General features: G+C 46.0%; 1 protein-coding gene across 1 annotated transcript in view; it reads left to right on the forward strand.

Annotated features, from left to right (window-relative positions):
• LOC106571159 (protein eva-1 homolog A) overlaps window positions 1–18,916 on the forward strand; it is a 171,405-nt gene that overhangs the window by 45,531 nt on the left and 106,958 nt on the right. Inside the window, exons 3-4 of the mRNA XM_014143899.2 lie at window positions 2,862–2,985; window positions 5,226–5,375. Coding sequence (XP_013999374.1) covers window positions 2,862–2,985; window positions 5,226–5,375 — 274 coding nt within the window. The remainder of the gene's footprint in view (window positions 1–2,861; window positions 2,986–5,225; window positions 5,376–18,916) is intronic.

Raw genomic sequence — 18,916 nt, forward strand, 5'->3', positions numbered from 1 at the left:
CTACACATCAGAACAACACTGGGAGGTTGTCTTCTACACATCAGAACAACACTGGGAGGTTGTCTTCTACATACCAGAACACTGGGAGGTTGACTTCTACATACCAGAACACTGGGAGGTTGACTTCTACACATCAGAACAACACTGGGAGGTTGTCTTCTACATACCAGAACACTGGGAGGTTGACTTCTACACATCAGAACAACACTGGGAGGTTGTCTTCTACACATCAGAACAACACTGGGAGGTTGTCTTCTATATGCCAGAACTCTGGGAGGTTGTATTCTACACACAGGAACAACACTGGGAGGTTGTATTCTACACACAGGAACAACACTGGGAGGTTGTATTCTACACACAGGAACAACACTGGGAGGTTGTATTCTACACACCAGAACACTGGGAGGTTGTCTTCTACACACCAGAACTCTGGGAGGTTGTCTTCTATACGCCAGAACACTGGGAGGTTGTCTTCTACACACCAGAACACTGGGAGGTTGTCTTCTACACACCAGAACACTGGGAGGTTGTCTTCTACACACCAGAACACTGGGAGGTTGTCTTCTACACACCAGAACACTGGGAGGTTGTCTTCTACACACCAGAACACTGGGAGGTTGTCTTCTACACACCAGAACACTGGGAGGTTGTCTTCTACACACCAGAACACTGGGAGGTTGTCTTCTACACACCAGGAGAACTCTGGGAGGTTGTCTTCTTCACGTCTGTTTGTTTTAGTGGAAGTCACTGCTCGTGTGCCAGCTTTGCCCAGCAACAGGCACCAATCTACCGATCACAACTCCCACTTCCACACGCAATCATGAATGGGCGCAGCCCAGCATAAAGATGGCATACGTCAATAGTGTGATCCATTCTGGTAAAAAATTACAGAAACAAAATTATTTAAAATAATTTTTCGATTCACTTCTAGGAAATGGGAATTTGGTCAGGGAGGGAGGGAGGTAGAATTCCTTGTTGTGGAATGTAGTAGAATGTTACTCAGAAAAGAAAGAAAGGTGTGAAGGATTCTGCATGCGCCCCATCCCAAACATTTCAGAATAGTTCATGCATATGTTATGACGACATTTTGTGACGTTTTAGTCTTCGACATGGGTTTCTTCGGCTGTTCGCGCTCACAATGTTTTGTAGGAGGCAAGCCTGTTGTCGGTTGGCGAAATCTATGCTGTTTCGTCTGTGATTGGTCAACAGTAGGGATTCTTCAGTGAAGTGTTTGTTGTCAAATCCTTTTCATGCAAATTTCTTCACTTGAGAAATACTTCACCAGACATCTTAGTTCAATGTAAAATTGGGCATCTAAGATCTCCTTGGCAAAAACATCAATTATTTACAGATTTCTTGAGTTACCTTAGATTAATTAGACTATTTTGAGGCAGACTGGCTATGACGTCTCAAGATGGACAAACGGTACTATTGCCGCTTGTTTTTCAAGTGAAATTCTTTTAAGGGAGTTTGCAAGCACAATCGTTCGGCTAGGCAAAGCATGCTGACGCCTTAAGACTGTGAAATCTGAGCTATTTTTATTTTATTTTTTATTTCACCTTTATTTAACCAGGTAGGCAAGTTGAGAACAAGTTCTCATTTACAATTGCGACCTGGCCAAGATAAAGCAAGCAGTTTGACACATACAACAACACAGAGTTACACATGGAGTAAAACAAACATACAGTCAATAATATAGTACAAAAATAAGTCTATATACAAAGTGAGCAAATGAGGTGAGATAAGGGAGGTAAAGGCAAAAAAGGCCATGGTGGCGAAGTAAATACAATATAGCAAGTAAAACACTGGAATGGTAGATTTGCAGTGGAAGAAAGTGAAAAGTAGAAATAGAAATAATGGGGTGCAAAGGAGCTAAATAAATAAATAAATAAATACAGTAGGAGAAGTAGTTGTTTGGGCTAAGTTATAGATGGGCTATGTACAGGTGCAGTAATCTGTGAGCTGCTCTGACAGCTGGTGCTTAAAGCTAGTGAGGGAGAAAGCTGGAGTGTAGAACTGTTCCCATGGCCTGGGAGGAGAAGGAGATGTCAGGAAGCTGGAGTGTAGAACTGTTCCCATGGCCTGGGAGGAGAAGGAGATGTCAGGAAGCTGGAGTGTAGAACTGTTCCCATGGCCTGGGAGGAGAAGGAGATGTCAGGAAGCTGGAGTGTAGAACTGTTCCCATGGCCTGGGAGGAGAAGGAGATGTCAGGAAGCTGGAGTGTAGAACTGTTCCCATGGCCTGGGAGGAGAAGGAGATGTCAGGAAGCTGGAGTGTAGAACTGTTCCCATGGCCTGGGAGGAGAAGGAGATGTCAGGAAGCTGGAGTGTAGAACTGTTCCCATGGCCTGGGAGGAGAAGGAGATGTCAGGAAGCTGGAGTGTAGAACTGTTCCCATGGCCTGGGAGGAGAAGGAGATGTCAGGAAGCTGGAGTGTAGAACTGTTCCCATGGCCTGGGAGGAGAAGGAGATGTCAGGAAGCTGGAGTGTAGAACTGTTCCCATGGCCTGGGAGGAGAAGGAGATGTCAGGAAGCTGGAGTGTAGAACTGTTCCCATGGCCTGGGAGGAGAAGGAGATGTCAGGAAGCTGGAGTGTAGAACTGTTCCCATGGCCTGGGAGGAGAAGGAGATGTCAGGAAGCTGGAGTGTAGAACTGTTCCCATGGCCTGGGAGAAGGGGATGGTTAGGGTGTTTGAAGTGGTTTTTGGTTTGTGTGCCCTCCGGCTTGATCATTGTTCTCTCTCTCTCTCTCTCTCTCGCTCTCTCTCTCGCTCTCTCCATCTCTCTCCTCCTCTCTCTCTCTCTCTCCATCTCTCTCCTCCTCTCTCTCTCTCTCCCTCAATATCTCTCTTTCAATGGTAGAAAATGTTGGATGAGTGCCAGGACCGGAGGATCTGTCAGGTCCTTGTCAGCAGTCGTCTCTTCGGGATGGACCCGTGCCCCAGTAGCAGCAAATACCTCATTGTGTGGTACAAATGCATGCCTAGTAAGTCCCTCCCTCATCACCCCTGAGTTTCTTTATCATTTCTACTCCACCTTATAGTGTCTGTTTCTGTCTATATATATATATATATATATATATATATATATATATATATCTACACACACACACACACACACACACACACAAAGAAATCCCTGGTGACACTATGAAGGTTTAAATCCCATTCATACTAATGTGCAGAAACAGAAGCCTTGATAATGTGGATGCAGGTTAGCATTTATTGGGATGACTCATGTACTGGAGGCAGCTCTGCATGGTGGTCACTAGCTGGCACACCCACAAAGTCATACAATAAGATTTTAACCTTGACCTTGATCACACCGTTTACCTTATGCCTAACTCTAACTTGAAATTGAGATCAAAAAGCTAATTTCTATTTGAAAACATTTTTACGATATATAGACAATTTTGACTTTGCAGCTGGTCCATCTAGTGGAAATCGCTCTGCCTCTAAGACGAGTCATCCCAATGATTGTCAACCTGCAATGTGGATGTGTTTAGCCATGCACAGGTATTCCACACACAGAGCCCAGTCACATTAACCTGTGACAGCTGAACTCCCTGAAAATCAAAACTATGGACATGGGGGAGTGGAACAGGAATGCAGCGGAGAAGACTGGGACAGGGAATGAGAGAGAGGGAATGAGAGAGAGAGAGAGAGATGATTTTCAACCCAACTCTCTCTCCCTCTCTCTTCTTCTGTTTCCATCCCTCCCTCACCCGCTTTCCTTTCAGAGGCAGTGACACCTGCTCGTTGCACCTCACTAAAACCCCACTTAGATCCTACAGAGACATTTCTCTGTCGCCCAGAAGTCATTGGTTAAGTGACAGAGTACAAAAGAGCTGTTGATTGGTCCAGGGTCAGGGTAGTGGAGGGGTCAGTGGAGTGAGTGGCCACTCCCAGTCAGTCTAGTGTGACCACACCACAGCTCAGGAATAACATGACTGGATTTAGCTACTACAACACCCTGGGTGGCTGGGATTACACCACTGGTATTCTGGCTCTGAGAGAAGGGATTACACCACTGGTATTCTGGCTCTGAGGGAAGGGATTACACCACTGGTATTCTGGCTCTGAGAGAAGGGATTACACCACTGGTATTCTGGCTCTGAGAGAAGGGATTACACCACTGGTATTCTGGCTCTAAGAGAAGGGATTACACCACTGGTATTCTGGCTCTGAGGGAAGGGATTACACCACTGGTATTCTGGCTCTGAGGGAAGGGATTACACCACTGGTATTCTGGCTCTGAGAGAAGGGATTACACCACTGGTATTCTGGCTCTGAGAGAAGGGATTACACCACTGGTATTCTGGCTCTGAGAGAAGGGATTACACCACTGGTATTCTGGCTCTGAGAGAAGGGATTACACCACTGGTATTCTGGCTCTGAGGGAAGGGATTACACCACTGGTATTCTGGCTCTGAGAGAAGGGATTACACCACTGGTATTCTGGCTCTGAGAGAAGGGATTACACCACTGGTATTCTGGCTCTGAGGGAAGGGATTACACCACTGGTATTCTGGCTCTGAGAGACGGGATTACACCACTGGTATTCTGGCTCTGAGAGACGGGATTACACCACTGGTATTCTGGCTCTGAGAGACGGGATTACACCACTGGTATTCTGGCTCTGAGAGAAGGGATTACACCACTGGTATTCTGGCTCTGAGAGAAGGGATTACACCACTGGTATTCTGGCTCTGAGAGAAGGGATTACACCACTGGTATTCTGGCTCTGAGAGAAGGGATTACACCACTGGTATTCTGGCTCTGAGAGAAGGGATTACACCACTGGTATTCTGACTCTGAGAGAAGGGATTACACCACTGGTATTCTGGCTGTGAGAGAAGGGATTACACCACTGGTATTCTGGCTCTGAGAGAAGGAGGGAGGGGAAGAAAGATGGATGGGGAGAGAGGTTTACATTTGAGGATGTAGGACAGAAAGAGTGAGGGAAGGCTCATGGTGCTTGGAAAGGGATGATGGAGAGAAGTATTTAGAACACACACACCTGAATATCTGAACACCTGCACACTTTCACACCTTCACACGTGAACACCTGCACACTTTCACACCTTCACACGTGAACACCTGCACACTCACAGGGAAAATAAAAGGCTAACTTCAGAGTAAGCCTGAGACAGACAGAAAGGGTAAGGTGTGTGTGTGTGTGTCTGATGATACTAAAGATGATATCTCTTCCTCCACCCCCTTCCAGATGAGTATAAGAGTACGGTGGTGTGTGAGGAGGAAAGGATGAAGCTGAGCTGTAAACAGGGGATGCAGATCGCCGTCTACTCTGCCATGTTTGGTCGAACCCAACAGGGGACCCTGGAGTGTCCTACCCATCACAGGGCGCCCTCCGTAGGTAAGACCGTCACCCATGTATAGAACCTGGAGTTTTCCTCAAAGCTTGATCTGATCATTAAACACTCTTGGCCTGTAGTCTCTAGGTAACTGAAAGGTTTTCTCAGAATAACCATCTGGCCTTTATGGCCACACGTACTCTTCTAATATCCACCCGGCACAGCCAGAAGAGGACTGGCCACCCCTCATAGCCTGGTTCCTCTGTACAGTAGGTTTCTTCCTAGGTTCCTGTCTTTCTAGTGAGTTTGTCCTACCCACCGTGCTTCTACATCTGCATTGCTTGCTGTTTGGGGTTTTAGGCTGGGTTTCTGTATAGCACTTTGTGACAACTGCTGACGTGTAAAGGGCTTTATGCACTGGTCAGTTGAGAAAAGGCACTTACTGTCACACCCTGACCTTAGAGAGACGTTTTATTCCTCTATTTGTTAGGTCAGGGTTTGATGTGGGGTGGGCATTCTATGTTGTATATTTCTTTGTTTTGACCGAGTATGGTTCCCAATCAGAGGAAGCTGTCTATCGTTGTCTCTGATTGGGAATCATACTTAGGCAGCCTTTTCCCACCCGTGTTTTGTGGGTAGTTATTTTCTGTTTAGCTTATGTGCCTGACGGAACTGTGCATTTTCCCCTTTTGTTATTTTGTTTGCGTGTTTCTTGAAAATAAATATCATGAACACTTACCACGCTGCGTTTTGGACCACTTCTTCTTCAACTACAAACGACACCCGTTACAGAACTAACCACCACCAAAGGACCAAGCGGCGTGGTCAGGACGAATGGACCTGGGAGGAAATCCTAGACGGGAAAGGACCCTGGAGGCAGGACGGGGAGTATCGCCGTCCGAAGGAGGAGATGGAGGCAGCGAGAGCAGAACGGCGATGCTACGAGGAACTAGCACGGCAACAACGGAAGCCCGAGAGGCAGCTCCCAAAAATGTCTTGGGGGGGGGGGGGGGGGGCACACGGGGAGATTGGCGGAGTCAGGGTGGAGACCTGAGCCAACTCCCCGCGCTTACCGTGGGGAGCATGTGACCAGTCAGGCACCGTGTTATGCTGTGATGCGCACTATATCTCCAGTGCGCATTCATAGCCCGGTGCGCTCTGTGCCTGCACCCCGCATTTGCCGTGCTAGAGTGAGCATTCAGCCAGGACGGATTGTACCGGCTCAGCGCTCCTGGTCTCCAGTACGCCTCCTCGGTCCAGGACATCCTGCGCCAGCTCTACGCACTGTGTCGCCAGTGCGCCTTCACAGCCCAGTTCGTCCTGTGCCAGCGCCCCGCACTTGCCGGGCTAACGTAAGCATCCAGCCAGGACGGGTTGTGCCAGCCCTACGCTCCAGACCTCCAGTGCGCCTCCACGGCCCAGTATATCCTGTGCTAGCTCTGCGCACCCGGTCTCCAGTGCGTCTCCCCAGTCCGGTGAGACCTGTTCCGGCTCCACGTACGAAGCCTCCAGTGATGATCCATGGTCCGAAGTTTCCAGTGATGATCCATGGCACGAAGCCTCCAGTGATGATCCATGGCCCGGAGTCTGTAGTGATGATCCATGGCGTGGAGCCTGTAGTGATGATCCATGGCCCGGAGCCTCCAGCGATGATCCATGGCACGGAGCCTCCAGCGAAGATCCATGGCACGGAGCCTCCAGCGACGATCCATGGCACGGAGCCTCCAGCGACGATCCATGGCACGGAGCCTCCAGCGACGATCCATGGCACGGAGCCTCCAGCGACGATCCCCGGCACGGAGCCTGCAGCGACGGTCCCCGGCACGGAGCCTGTAGCGACGGTCCCCGGTCCGGAGTCTCCAGCGGCAGTCCGGAGTCTCCAGCGGCGGTCGGCAGTCCGGAGTCTCCAGCGGCGGTCGGCAGTCCGGAGTCTCCAGCGGCGGTCGGCAGTCCGGAGTCTCCAGCGGCGGTCGGCAGTCCGGAGTCTCCAGCGGCAGTCGGCAGTCCAGAGCCTCCGGCGATGATCCACGGTCCGGTTCCTCCGGCGACGATCCATGGTCCGGTTACACAAAAGCGGAGGGATCAGCTGGCGGAGCGGGGGTAGATGCCCACCCGGACCCTCCCCTATAGGTTCAGGTTTGCAGCCGGGAGTCCGCACCTTTGGGGGGGGGAGTACTGTCACGCCCTGACCTTAGAGAGACGTTTTATTCCTCTATTTGTTAGGTCAGGGTGTGATGTGGGGTGGGCATTCTATGTTGTATATTTCTTTGTTTTGACCGAGTAGGGTTCCCAATCAGAGGCAGCTGTCTATTGTTGTCTCTGATTGGGAATCATACTTAGGCAGCCTTTTCCCACCTGTGTTTTGTGGGTAGTTTATTTTCTGTTTAGCTTATGTGCCTGACGGAACTGTGCGTTTTCGGTTTCCCTTTTGTTATTTTTGTTTGCGTGTTTCTTGAAAATAAATATCATGAACACTTACCACGCTGCGTTTTGGTCGACTTCTTCTTCAACTACAAACGACACCCGTTACACTTACTGTCACTATGGGTGCCTGCCCCTACAACAACCTTCATTGTTTGGAAACCTGAAGGGACTGGTAAGTTCGGACCAAATGGTGTTACTCCACCTAGCTTTCCAAAGGTCTTAGGGAAGTGTCCTCCATATTTATTTATTTCACCTTTCCCGTCAGATTTGCAAATAGTGCAGGGGTAGGGTTTTTCAGTGGGCCGAGCATTAACTTAATTATATGCCCCAGTAACTGACCAATGGCAGCTGCTTCAGAACCATTTTTTTTTTCAAATAGTGAATCACTCCAACTGGATCAGGAAGTCATCACTCACATACTGGATCAGGAAGTAATCACTCACATACTGGATCAGGAAGTAATCACTCATATACTGTCTGTCTGATGGTTGGTTCTGTATTCATGAGGTTTCAAATGCTTGAGGATATACATATAGTGGACACACACAGCCAAAGGAATAGGAGTGGACTTTATGTCAGAGTTCTCTGTCATCCACAGGGGAGAGTTTGGCTCGTAGTAAAAGGACAGGATTGAGGTGTGTTTGTGTATGTCTGTGCTTGTGAGCATGTGCATGTGAGTGTAATTTTTATTAGGATCCCCATTAGCTAACGCCGTAATGCTAGCTAATCTTCCTGGGGTCCAACACCAATTAACAAGATATTACAAACAACCACAAATCAAGACTTCATAAACATTCAACAAGTAGACAATACAGATAAATAAAATACCTGACAGGAAACACATTTAACATTCAGTTGATACTTTCTATTTCCTGTCCAGTCATATGGTCTATCGCATTAATGTTCTTTCTATTTCCTGTCCAGTCATATGGTCTATCGCATTAGATGTTCTTGTAATTTTTGCTTGAAGGTGGATTGACTTTTTGCCTGAGAAATATGGATTGGTAATGAGTTCCATTCAGCTATGGCTCTATATAAAACTGTAGATTTAAGGCGATTTGTCCTTGGCTTGGGTTGTTTTAGCTGCCCTGAATTTGCCTGTCTGGTTTGGTGGTTATGGGTGTTGATAGTATGTACTAACTGGCCTGAAAAATACTGTGGTTTTTTTAAAAATAGAACATTCCTAAAGAATATCAGAAGACTACATAGTTATTTGTTTTTAACAAGTGTGTGTGTGTGTGGCAGCAATGTTGTTGAAGGGAATTTTAATGGCTGTATTCTTGGATCTAATCAAATAAAAACAGATCAAATCAAATTGTATTTGTCACGTGTCGAATACAACAGGTCTAGTCCTTACTGTGAAACGCTTACTTACAAGCCCCTAACCAACAAAGCAGTTTTAAGAGAAATAATTAAAGAGCAGCAGTAAAATAACAACAGCGAGGCTATATACAGAGGGTACCCGGTATAGAGTCAATGTGCGGGGGGCACCCGTTAGTCGAGGTAATTGAGTTAATGTACTGTACATGTAGGTAGATTGTTGCAGTGAAATGTGTTGTTTGCACATCAACAGATTTTTCACCTTGTCTGCTCTGGTATTCAAACCAGCAACCTTTTGGTTTCTGACCTAACACGCTAACCGCTAGGCTACCACCCCCCTTAGGATAGGTAGGTGTCACTCCAACTACAGTTACTCTGTAGGCTTAGCCAACAGTCATTCGGTGGAATAGTCTATCTGGCACCAAACGAAAGGAAACAGACTGAAGCGGGGGGGGGAATAATAAGAAACTCTAATTTTAGTTTTCCGTTGCTAACGTTTGAAAACATTTTTCTATTTTTTATTTAACCTTTATTTAACCAGGCAAGTCACTGGCCAAACCCGGATGATGCTGGGCCAATTGTGCGCTGCCCTATGTCCTGATAATTTGTCTCCTTTGAAAAGTATAGGAGGCATGTGTGGGTGTGGGTGAGTGGGTCAAATGTCATTTGGCACAATTCACGATTCAAACAATGTACTGGGGACATGCCCCCGAGTGTGAGTGTGTGTGTGAGTGTGTGTGTGTGTGTGTGTGTGAGTGAGACAGGGGTGTAAGGATAGGGCCAAGAGGCTGAATCAGGTGTCAGAGTCAGATATCGACAGTGTGTGTGTCCTTTATGTGATATGAGGAGCCAATCAGTCAGTCAGTGTGTGCGTCCCAAATGCCACCCTAAGCCCTATAGAGTCCTTTACTTTTGACCAGGGCCCATAGGGCTGTGGTCAAAAGTAGTGCACTATGTAGGGAAAAGGGTTCCATTTGGGACGAGGCCAGTGTGGGAGTACACTTTGATGGGACACGCCCCCATTTTCATCGATGGGGCTGTAGTGGAGCAGGTTGAGAGCTTCAAGTTCCTTGGCGTCCACAACACCAACAAACTAACATGGTCCAAGCACACCAAGACAGTCGTGAAGAGGGCACGCAAAATCTATTCCCCCTCAGGAGACTGAAAAGATTTGGCATGGGTCCTCAGATCCTCAAAAGTTTTTACAGCTGCACCATCGAGAGCATCCTGACGGGTACATCCCTGCCTGGTATGGCAACTGCTCGGCCTCTGACCGCAAGGCACTACAGAGCGTCTTAGACCCATGTGGCTCAGTTGGTAGAGCATGGTGTTTGCAATGCCAGGGTTGTGGGTTCGATTCCCACGGGGGACCAGTATGGGGGGGAAACAGAAAAATGTATGAAATGTATGCATTCACTACTGTAAGTCGCTCTGGATAAGAGCGTCTGCTAAATGACTAAAATGTAAATGTAGTACGATCGGCCCAGTACATCACTAGGGCCAAGCTTCCTGCCATCCAGGACCTCTATACCAGGTGGTGTCAGAGGAAGGCCATAAAAATTGTCAAAGACTCCAGCCAGCCTAGTCATAGACTGTTCTCTCTACTACCGCATGGCAAGCGGTACTGGAGTGACAAGTCTAGGTCCAAGAGGCTTCTAAACAACTTCTAGCCATAAGACTCCTGAACAGCTAATCAAATGGCTACCCAGACTATTTGCATTGCCACGCCCCCCCCCCCCTATGCTGCTGCTACTCTCTTTTATTATCTATGAATAGTCACTTTAATAACTATGTACATACTACCTCAACTAACCCCCGCACATTGACTATTGTTATTTTACTGCTACTTTTATTTGTATTTTTTATTTTTTTTTTATTTTTCTTAACTGCATTGTTGGTTAAGGGCTTGTAAGTAAGCATTTAACTGTAAGCTCTATACCTGTTGTATTCCGCACATGTGACAAATAATCACCACTGGCAGGTGGACAAGGAATATAGGACACTTTGTGAGTTAAAACAGAGTCAGGTTTTTTTTCTCGCAGCAACGATGCCATTTCTTACTGTTGAGGTAGTTGAGGGGCTGTCCTATACGGTTTTACTACAGAAAGACACAAGACTATCATGGTATATTGGGGAGATGTCAGACTTAGTACACAAAACATAATTCTCTAAAAATGTCTTTACAGCCTCGGACACTTAGTGTGACATTTTCATAATGCAAAAGAGCACAGATCATCATAATTCATTTTCAAACTTCTCTTCGACAATGCTCGCTATAAGGTAGCCTCGAACTACCATCCAGATCTGTGAGCTCACATACATATATTTCACTACACTGAATCAGCTAAACACATGTATTTAAGCTTGCCTGATCTGGACGGTAGTACGAGACTAGTTCTGAGGAGGGTTTACACTATCTTAAGCACAGAGCAAATCTCCCCCTCAGTCCCATTCTTTCTCATATTTTCCCTGTTCTGTGTATTTTATATAACTGTCCGTATCATTGACTCTCTCTCACCATGTCCCCCTACTTGATTCCCCCGGTCGTGTTCCCTTACATGTGGGTCAATGTCACCGTACAGAGAAAGTGAAATGAGGTTTTATTGAGTGACAGGCCAGACTAACTGTCATATTCGTGAATGTAGGTGGCAGGGAAGTCAGGCACAGGAGAAACCAAGTTGGTTAAATATGGAGTATTTAATGAAAAACAAACTCCATAACCAAAGTACAAAATAAACTGGGTAAAGGATACCCGTCGCACACCGATACACAAATCCACATAACATAACATACAAACAATCACCGACAAGGACATGAGGGGAAACACACAAGTAATTAATGGTGGTCATGAGCGTTAAATACACAAGTCATTAATGGGATTGGAAACAGGTGTGATGGAAGACAAGACAAAACCAATGGATAATAAAAAACTGATCAATGATGGCTAGAAGACCGTTGACCGCCGAGCACCACCTGTGCAAGGAGGGGCATCGACTTCGGTAGAAGTCGTGAAAATCTCGTCTACAAACGATTGGAAGACTGATGGAGCATTCTATAACCTCTATGGGCTAGGTGGGACGCTTGCGTCCCACCTACTCAACAGCCAGTGTAATCCCGTGGCGCGTTATTCAAATACCTCAAAAATGCAAATACTTCAATTTTTCAAACATATGACTATTTTACACCATTTTAAAGACAAGACTCTCGTTAATCTAACCACACTGTCCGATTTCAAAAAGGCTTTACAACGAAAGCAAAACATTAGATTATGTCAGCAGAGTACCCAGCCAGAAATAATCAGACACTCATTTTTCAAGCTAGCATATAATGTCACATGAACCCAAACCACAGCTAAATGCAGCACTAACCTTTGATGATCTTCATCAGATGATAATCCTAGGACATTATGTTATACAATACATGCATGTTTTGTTAAATCAAGTTCATATTTATATCAAAAACCAGCTTTTTACATTAGCATGTGACTAGCATGTGACTAGCATTCCCACTGAACACTGCCGGTGAATTTACTAAATTACTCACGATAAACGTTCACAAAAAACATAATTATTTTAAGAATTATAGATACAGAACTCCTCTATGCACTCGATATGTCCGATTTTAAAATAGCTTTTCGGTGAAAGCACATTTTGCAATATTCTCAGTAGATAGCCCGGCATCACAGGGCTAGCTATTTAGACACCCAGCAAGTTTAGCCTTCACCAAACTCCGATTTACTATTAGAAAAGTTTGATTACCTTTGGTGTTCTTCGTCAGAATGCACTCCCAGGACTGCTACTTCAATAACAAATGTTGGTTTGGTCCCAAATAATCCATTGTTATATCCAAACAGCGGCGTTTTGTTTGTGCGTTCAAGACACTATCCGAAAGGGTAAATAAGGGTGGCGAGCATGGCGCATTTCGTGACAAAAAAATTCTAAATATTCCATTACCGTACCTCGAAGCATGTCAACCGCTGTTTAAAATAAATTTTTATGCCATTTTTCTCGTAAAAAAGCGATACTATTCCGACCGGGAAAGCCTGTATACGTACAAAGAGAGAGGAAATAAATACATCTCGTGTCCTCGTGCACGAGCGTGAGTCTCAGAGTACTCTGACCAGCCACTATCCAAACGCAATAATTTGTTTCAGCCAGAGGCTGCCTCGATATCATTCAGCTTTTTCCCGGGTTCTGAGAGCCTATGGGAGCCGTAGGAAATGTCACGTTACCGCAAAGATCCTCAGTCTTCAATAAAAAGAGCCAAGATGAACAACAACTTGTCAGAGAGGGCGCTTCCTGTTTGGAATCTTCTCAGGTTTTTGCCTGCCATATGTGTTCTGTTATACTCACAGACACCATTCAAACAGTTTTAGAAACTTTAGGGTGTTTTCTATCCAAAGCCAATAATTATATGCATATTCTAGTTACTGGGCAGGAGTAGTAACCAGATAAAATCGGGTACGTTTTTTTATCCGGCCGTGTCAATACTGCCCCCTAGCCCTAACAGGTTAACCCGTATGGCATGACGAGGTACTCATAATGCCCTGAGGTGGTACTAAATTCTGTCTTCCACTCGTCCCCATCTCAGATACACACCAGATTGTACGCACTCCGGAGATCCAGTTTAGTGAAGAAGCGCGCCCCGTGCATTAACTCAATCGCCGGGGCGATCAGGGGTAGCGGGTAACTGTACCCCACCGTGATTTTATTGAGACCTCGATAATCAATGCACAGGCGCAGACCTCCATCCTTCTTCACAAAAAAGAAACTTGGAGACGGGTGAAATGGAGGGCCGAATGTACCCCTGACGCAGGGATTCAGAGACATATGTCTCCATAGCCACCGTCTCCGCTTGCGACAGGGGATACACGTGACTCTTGGGAAGTGCAGCGTCTACCATGAGATTTATCGCACAATCCCCCTGTCGATGGGGTGGTAATTGAGTCGCCTTCCTTTTACAGAAGGCGAGAGCCAAATCGGCATATTCGGGGGGAATGCGCATGGTGGAAACCTGGTCTGGACATTCCACCGTAGTAGCACCAACGGAAATCCATCCACACCTACCTGATCACTCTCGCAACCACCCCGTGAGAGCCCTCTGGGGTTATGACTAGTTAACCAAGGTAGACCCAGCACCACGGGATACGCAGGAGTGTCCATAAGGAAAATACAACATTTTTCCTTGTGACCCCCCCTGTGTCACCATACTCAAAGGAGCTGTGGCCTCCTTGATCAACCCTGACCCTAATGGTCGACTATCTAAGGTGTGAACGGGGAAAGGCACATCCACGGGTACAATAGGGATCCCTGAACTATTAGCAAAAGCTTGATCAATGAAATTCCCAGCCGCGCCTGAATCTACTAGCACCTTATGCTGGGAAGGCTGGGAAAAATCAGGAAAAGTAACAGACAAAAATAAATGTGCAACAGAGGGCTCTGGATGAGAATGGTGCCTACTCACCTGGGGTGGTGCCAGAGCGCCCTGCCTGCTACCTCGATTCCCAGAAGAACCTACCCGGCACCGACCAGCAGTGTGCCCTCTGCGGCCACCGATGGTGCACGAGCGGGAACCCCCTCCAGTCTCCCTGTGCACCCTCCCAGTTCCCTGGGTATAGGAGAGGGGGTGCGGGAGGATGGAACCACCAGACCCCGATCTGGACGTCCGCGAGCAGCCAGCAAGTTGTCTAGCCGGATGGACAGATCCGAAGGTGAGGGTGGTGTCTCTGCAGGCCAGCTCCCGACGGACGTCCTCACGCAGACTGCAGCGATAATGGTCGATCAGGGCCCCGTGATTCCATCCCGCACTGGCTGCCAGTGTCCTGAACTCCAAAGCAAAATCCTGTACGCTCCTCGTCTCCTGCCTCAGATGGTAGAGGCGCTTACCCACCGCTCTGCCCTCGGGTGGGTGGTCGAAGACTGCCCGGAAACGGCGGATGAACTCCTCATAACGGTCCAACGCCGCATCTCCTCCGTCACACACAGCGCTGGCCCATTCCTGGTGAGGCATGAGACGAGGGCGAAACTCTACTCGGTCTGATGGAACTGGTTGGACCGTGGCCAGATAAAGGTCTAATTGGAGGAGGAAACCCTGGCAGCCGGCAGTATTTCCGTTGTATCCCTGAGGCATGGATATACGGATTCCACCGGGTTCAGATTGAGCAGGGGTGTGCAGTATAGACCCCGGTTGGGCTGGTGGAGGCGCTGGAAGAACTCCCTGTCTCTCCCAGCGGTCCATCTTCTGGACAACGCGCTCCATGGCGGCGCACAGATGGTGAAGCTTCTTCGCTTGCTCCTGGATGCGCTCCTCCACCTCCATGTCCGTGGTATCCTCTCCTGCTGACTTCAATATGCGGGTCGGTGATTCTGTCATACTCGTGAATGTAGGTGGCAGGGAAGTCAGGCGCAGGAGAAACCACGTTGGTTAAATATGAAGTATTTAATGAAAAACAAACTCCATAACCAAAGTACAAAATAAACTGGGTAAAGGATACCCGTCGCACACCGATACATTAATCCACATAACATAACATACAAACAATCACCGACAAGGACATGAGGGGAAACAGAGGGTTAAATACACAAGTAATTAATGGGATTGGAAACAGGTGTGATGGAAGACAAGACAAAACCAATGGATAATGAAAAACGGATCAATGATGGCTAGAAGACCGGTGACGTCGACCGCCGAGCCACACCCGCGCACGGAGGGGCATCGACTTCGGCAGAAGTCGTGACACTAACAATGTTAATGATGCTTTTCCCTCCTGTGTAATACCAGGACCAAGGTGTCTGGAGACACTGTTTGTTGGTGCCGAGGTCTGACTTTTCTAAGTTGGTCTTAAAAGAGACCATGAAGGTATGGTAATACTTTTTTTCCTCACTATTTAGGAAAGTGTGTGTGTGTGTGTGTGTGTGTCCATCAGGTCCAAGTCGTTACCTCGTCTTAACTAATGTACCAATCAGAGAAGAGCTGTCTGAGGTCTCAGCTCACCACCTGAACGTGTGTGTGTGTGTGTGTGTGTGTGTGTGTGTGTGTGTGTGTGTGTGTGTGTGTGTGTGTGTGTGTGTGTGTGTGTGTGTGTGTGTGTGTGTGTGTGTGTGTGTGTGTGTGTGTGTGTAGAGCATTAAGGATTGTTCTCAGAATAGTTGTGGATCTTTCCTGATCAGAAACGCACCTAAGAAGTCTGGTCCTGTAGCCTGAAGAAGACTGCTCATCTAATATCAGCACAGTACAAACGCATACATTTTCAACAAAAAATGTTCAATGTTTGACTGAATTTAAAAAATGAAGTGACCCCAACATTGTTTGTTAGTGTAGTCCTACAAACATACTGTTACAACCATTGAGCTTCATGTTATTGAGTATGTGACTTAGCAGCACAGTGCACACTCTGTCTTGATTTTTGAAGTAGGCTGACGAATCCCATGTTTTGTGTTCTGGAACAATTAGTGTGTTTGACCCTTCTCTGGCTGATAACAGTCCGAGTCAGAGGCCCCTGAGGTGACGAGGCACTTCAATGTCAGGAAATGACACAGGAGGAACATTTGGCAGCAGTCACATATACACTCACACACACCATGTTTAGGCGCCACAGGGATGTTTTTATACCCTCTGATAATCTATCAGTTTACACAGAGGTGCGTGTGCGCCAACGACTGAAATAACGTTAGTGGTTTTAGATATGTACTGTGTTTTTTTTAAAGATATGAATGTTTCTGTTTTAGACAGTATGTATGCTTTTGTTTTTACATATGTATGTTTTTGTTTGATAAAGATTGTATCACTAAAAACAAATGTGCATAGGTTTTACTGTTTTATTAACTCAGCCTAATATTGTTAAATTACACTATCAGTCAAAAGTTTGGACAGACCAACTTATTCAAAGGTTTTTCTTTATTTTTACTATTTTCTACATTGTAGAATAATAGTGAAGACATCAAAACTATGACATAATACGTATGGAATCATGTAGTAACCAAAAAAAGTGTTAAACAAATCAAAATATATTTTATATTTGAGATTCTTCAAAGTAGCCACCCTTTGCCTTTGCTTTGCACACTCTTGGCATTCTCTCAACAAGCTTCATCTGGTATGCTTTTCCAACAGTCTTGAAGGAATTCCCACAGATGCTGAGCACTTGTTGGCTGCTTATCCTTCACTCTGCTGTCCAACTCATCCCAAACCATCTCAATTGGGTTGAAGTCCGGTAATTGTGGAGGCCAGGTCATCTGATGCAGCACTCACTCTTTCTTGGTCAAATATCCCTTACACATCCTGGAGGTGTGTTGGGTCATTGTCCTGTTGAAAAACAAAATGATAATCCCTCTAAGCGCAAACCAGATGGGATGGCGTATCGCTGCAGAATGCTGTGGCAGCCATGTTGGTTAAGTGTTCCTTGAATTCTAAATAAATCACTGACAGTGTCACTAGCAAAGCACCTGCACACCATCACACCTCCTCCTCCATGCTTCACGGTGGGAACCACACATGCAGAGATCATCCATTCACCTACTCTGCATCTCACAAAAATACGGCGGTTGGAACCAAAAATCAAAAGTTTTGACTCATCATACCAAAGGACAGATTTCCACCAGTCTAATGTCCATTGCTCATGTTTCTTAGCCGAAGCAAGTCTCTTCTTCTTATTGATGTCCTTTAGTAGTGGTTTCTTTGCAGCAATTCAACCACGAAGGCCTGATTTACACTGTCCCCTCTGAACAGTTGTTGAGATGTGTCTGTTTGTAAGTGGTGTTACATAGATGCTGTATTCGCGATGCATGATTAATACATAATTCATGGTTTATTTGATGTAGTAAATAAATAAATGATTTGTTGATGTATAGATAAGAATTTAAATGTGATGTAACAGGTAAATTAACGTTAGGCCATTGTTTGTGTTTTTATGTTCCATCCCGGAACTAACCTTCTTTGTTGTGTTACTGCTACGGAATTTGTTAATTGACTGTGTGCAATCTAACTTAAGCAGATCTTAGTCTGAGTCATAATTGTTGATGGCAGAGGCTAAGAAAGACAGTAAAGGGACTTTCAAGGGACTTTAAGGATTCAAGAACCTCTTTTCAGGACAAGCAGCCAACGAGTTCTCAAGGCGTGACGTGGATGCATCGGAGAAAAAGACATGCAAGGCAATAAACTGTTACTTGAACTCTGTGAAGCATTTATTTGGGCTTCAATCTGAGGTGCAGTTAACTCTAATGAACTTATCCTCTGCAGCAGAGGTAACTCTGGGTCTTTCCTTTCCTGTGGCGGTCCTCATGAGAGCCAATTTCATCATAGCGCTTGATGGTTTTTGCGACTGCACTTGAAGAAACTTTCAAAGTTCTTGAAATGTTTTCGGATTGACGGATCTTCATGTCTTAAAATAATGATGGACTGTCATTTCTCTTTGCTAATTGGAGCTGTTCTTGCCATTAATATGGACTTGATATTTTCCCAAATAGGGCTATCTTCTGTATACCACCCCCTTGTCACAACACAACTGATTGGTTCAAACGCTTTAAAAAGGAAAGAAATTCCACAAATTAACTTTTAACAAGGCACACCTGTTAATTGAAATTCCTTCCAGGTAACTACCTCATGAAGCTGGTTGAGAGAATGCCAAGAGTGTGCAAAGCTAACCGGTGCCTGTATATAGCCTCGATACTGTTATAGCCTCGCTAAAGTATATAGCCTTGCTACTGTTATTTTTCACTGTCTTTTTACTGTTGTTTTTATTTCTTTACTTACCCGTTGTCCACCTAATACCTTTTTTGTCATGTTGGTTAGAGCCTGTAAGTAAGAGTTTCACTGTAAGGTTTACACCTTACAACTTTGATTTGAATCTGTCAAGGCAAAGGGT

Source organism: Salmo salar, chromosome 15 (assembly GCF_965601325.2).
Source record: "Salmo salar chromosome 15, fSalSal1, whole genome shotgun sequence".
Lineage (NCBI taxonomy): Eukaryota > Metazoa > Chordata > Actinopteri > Salmoniformes > Salmonidae > Salmo > Salmo salar.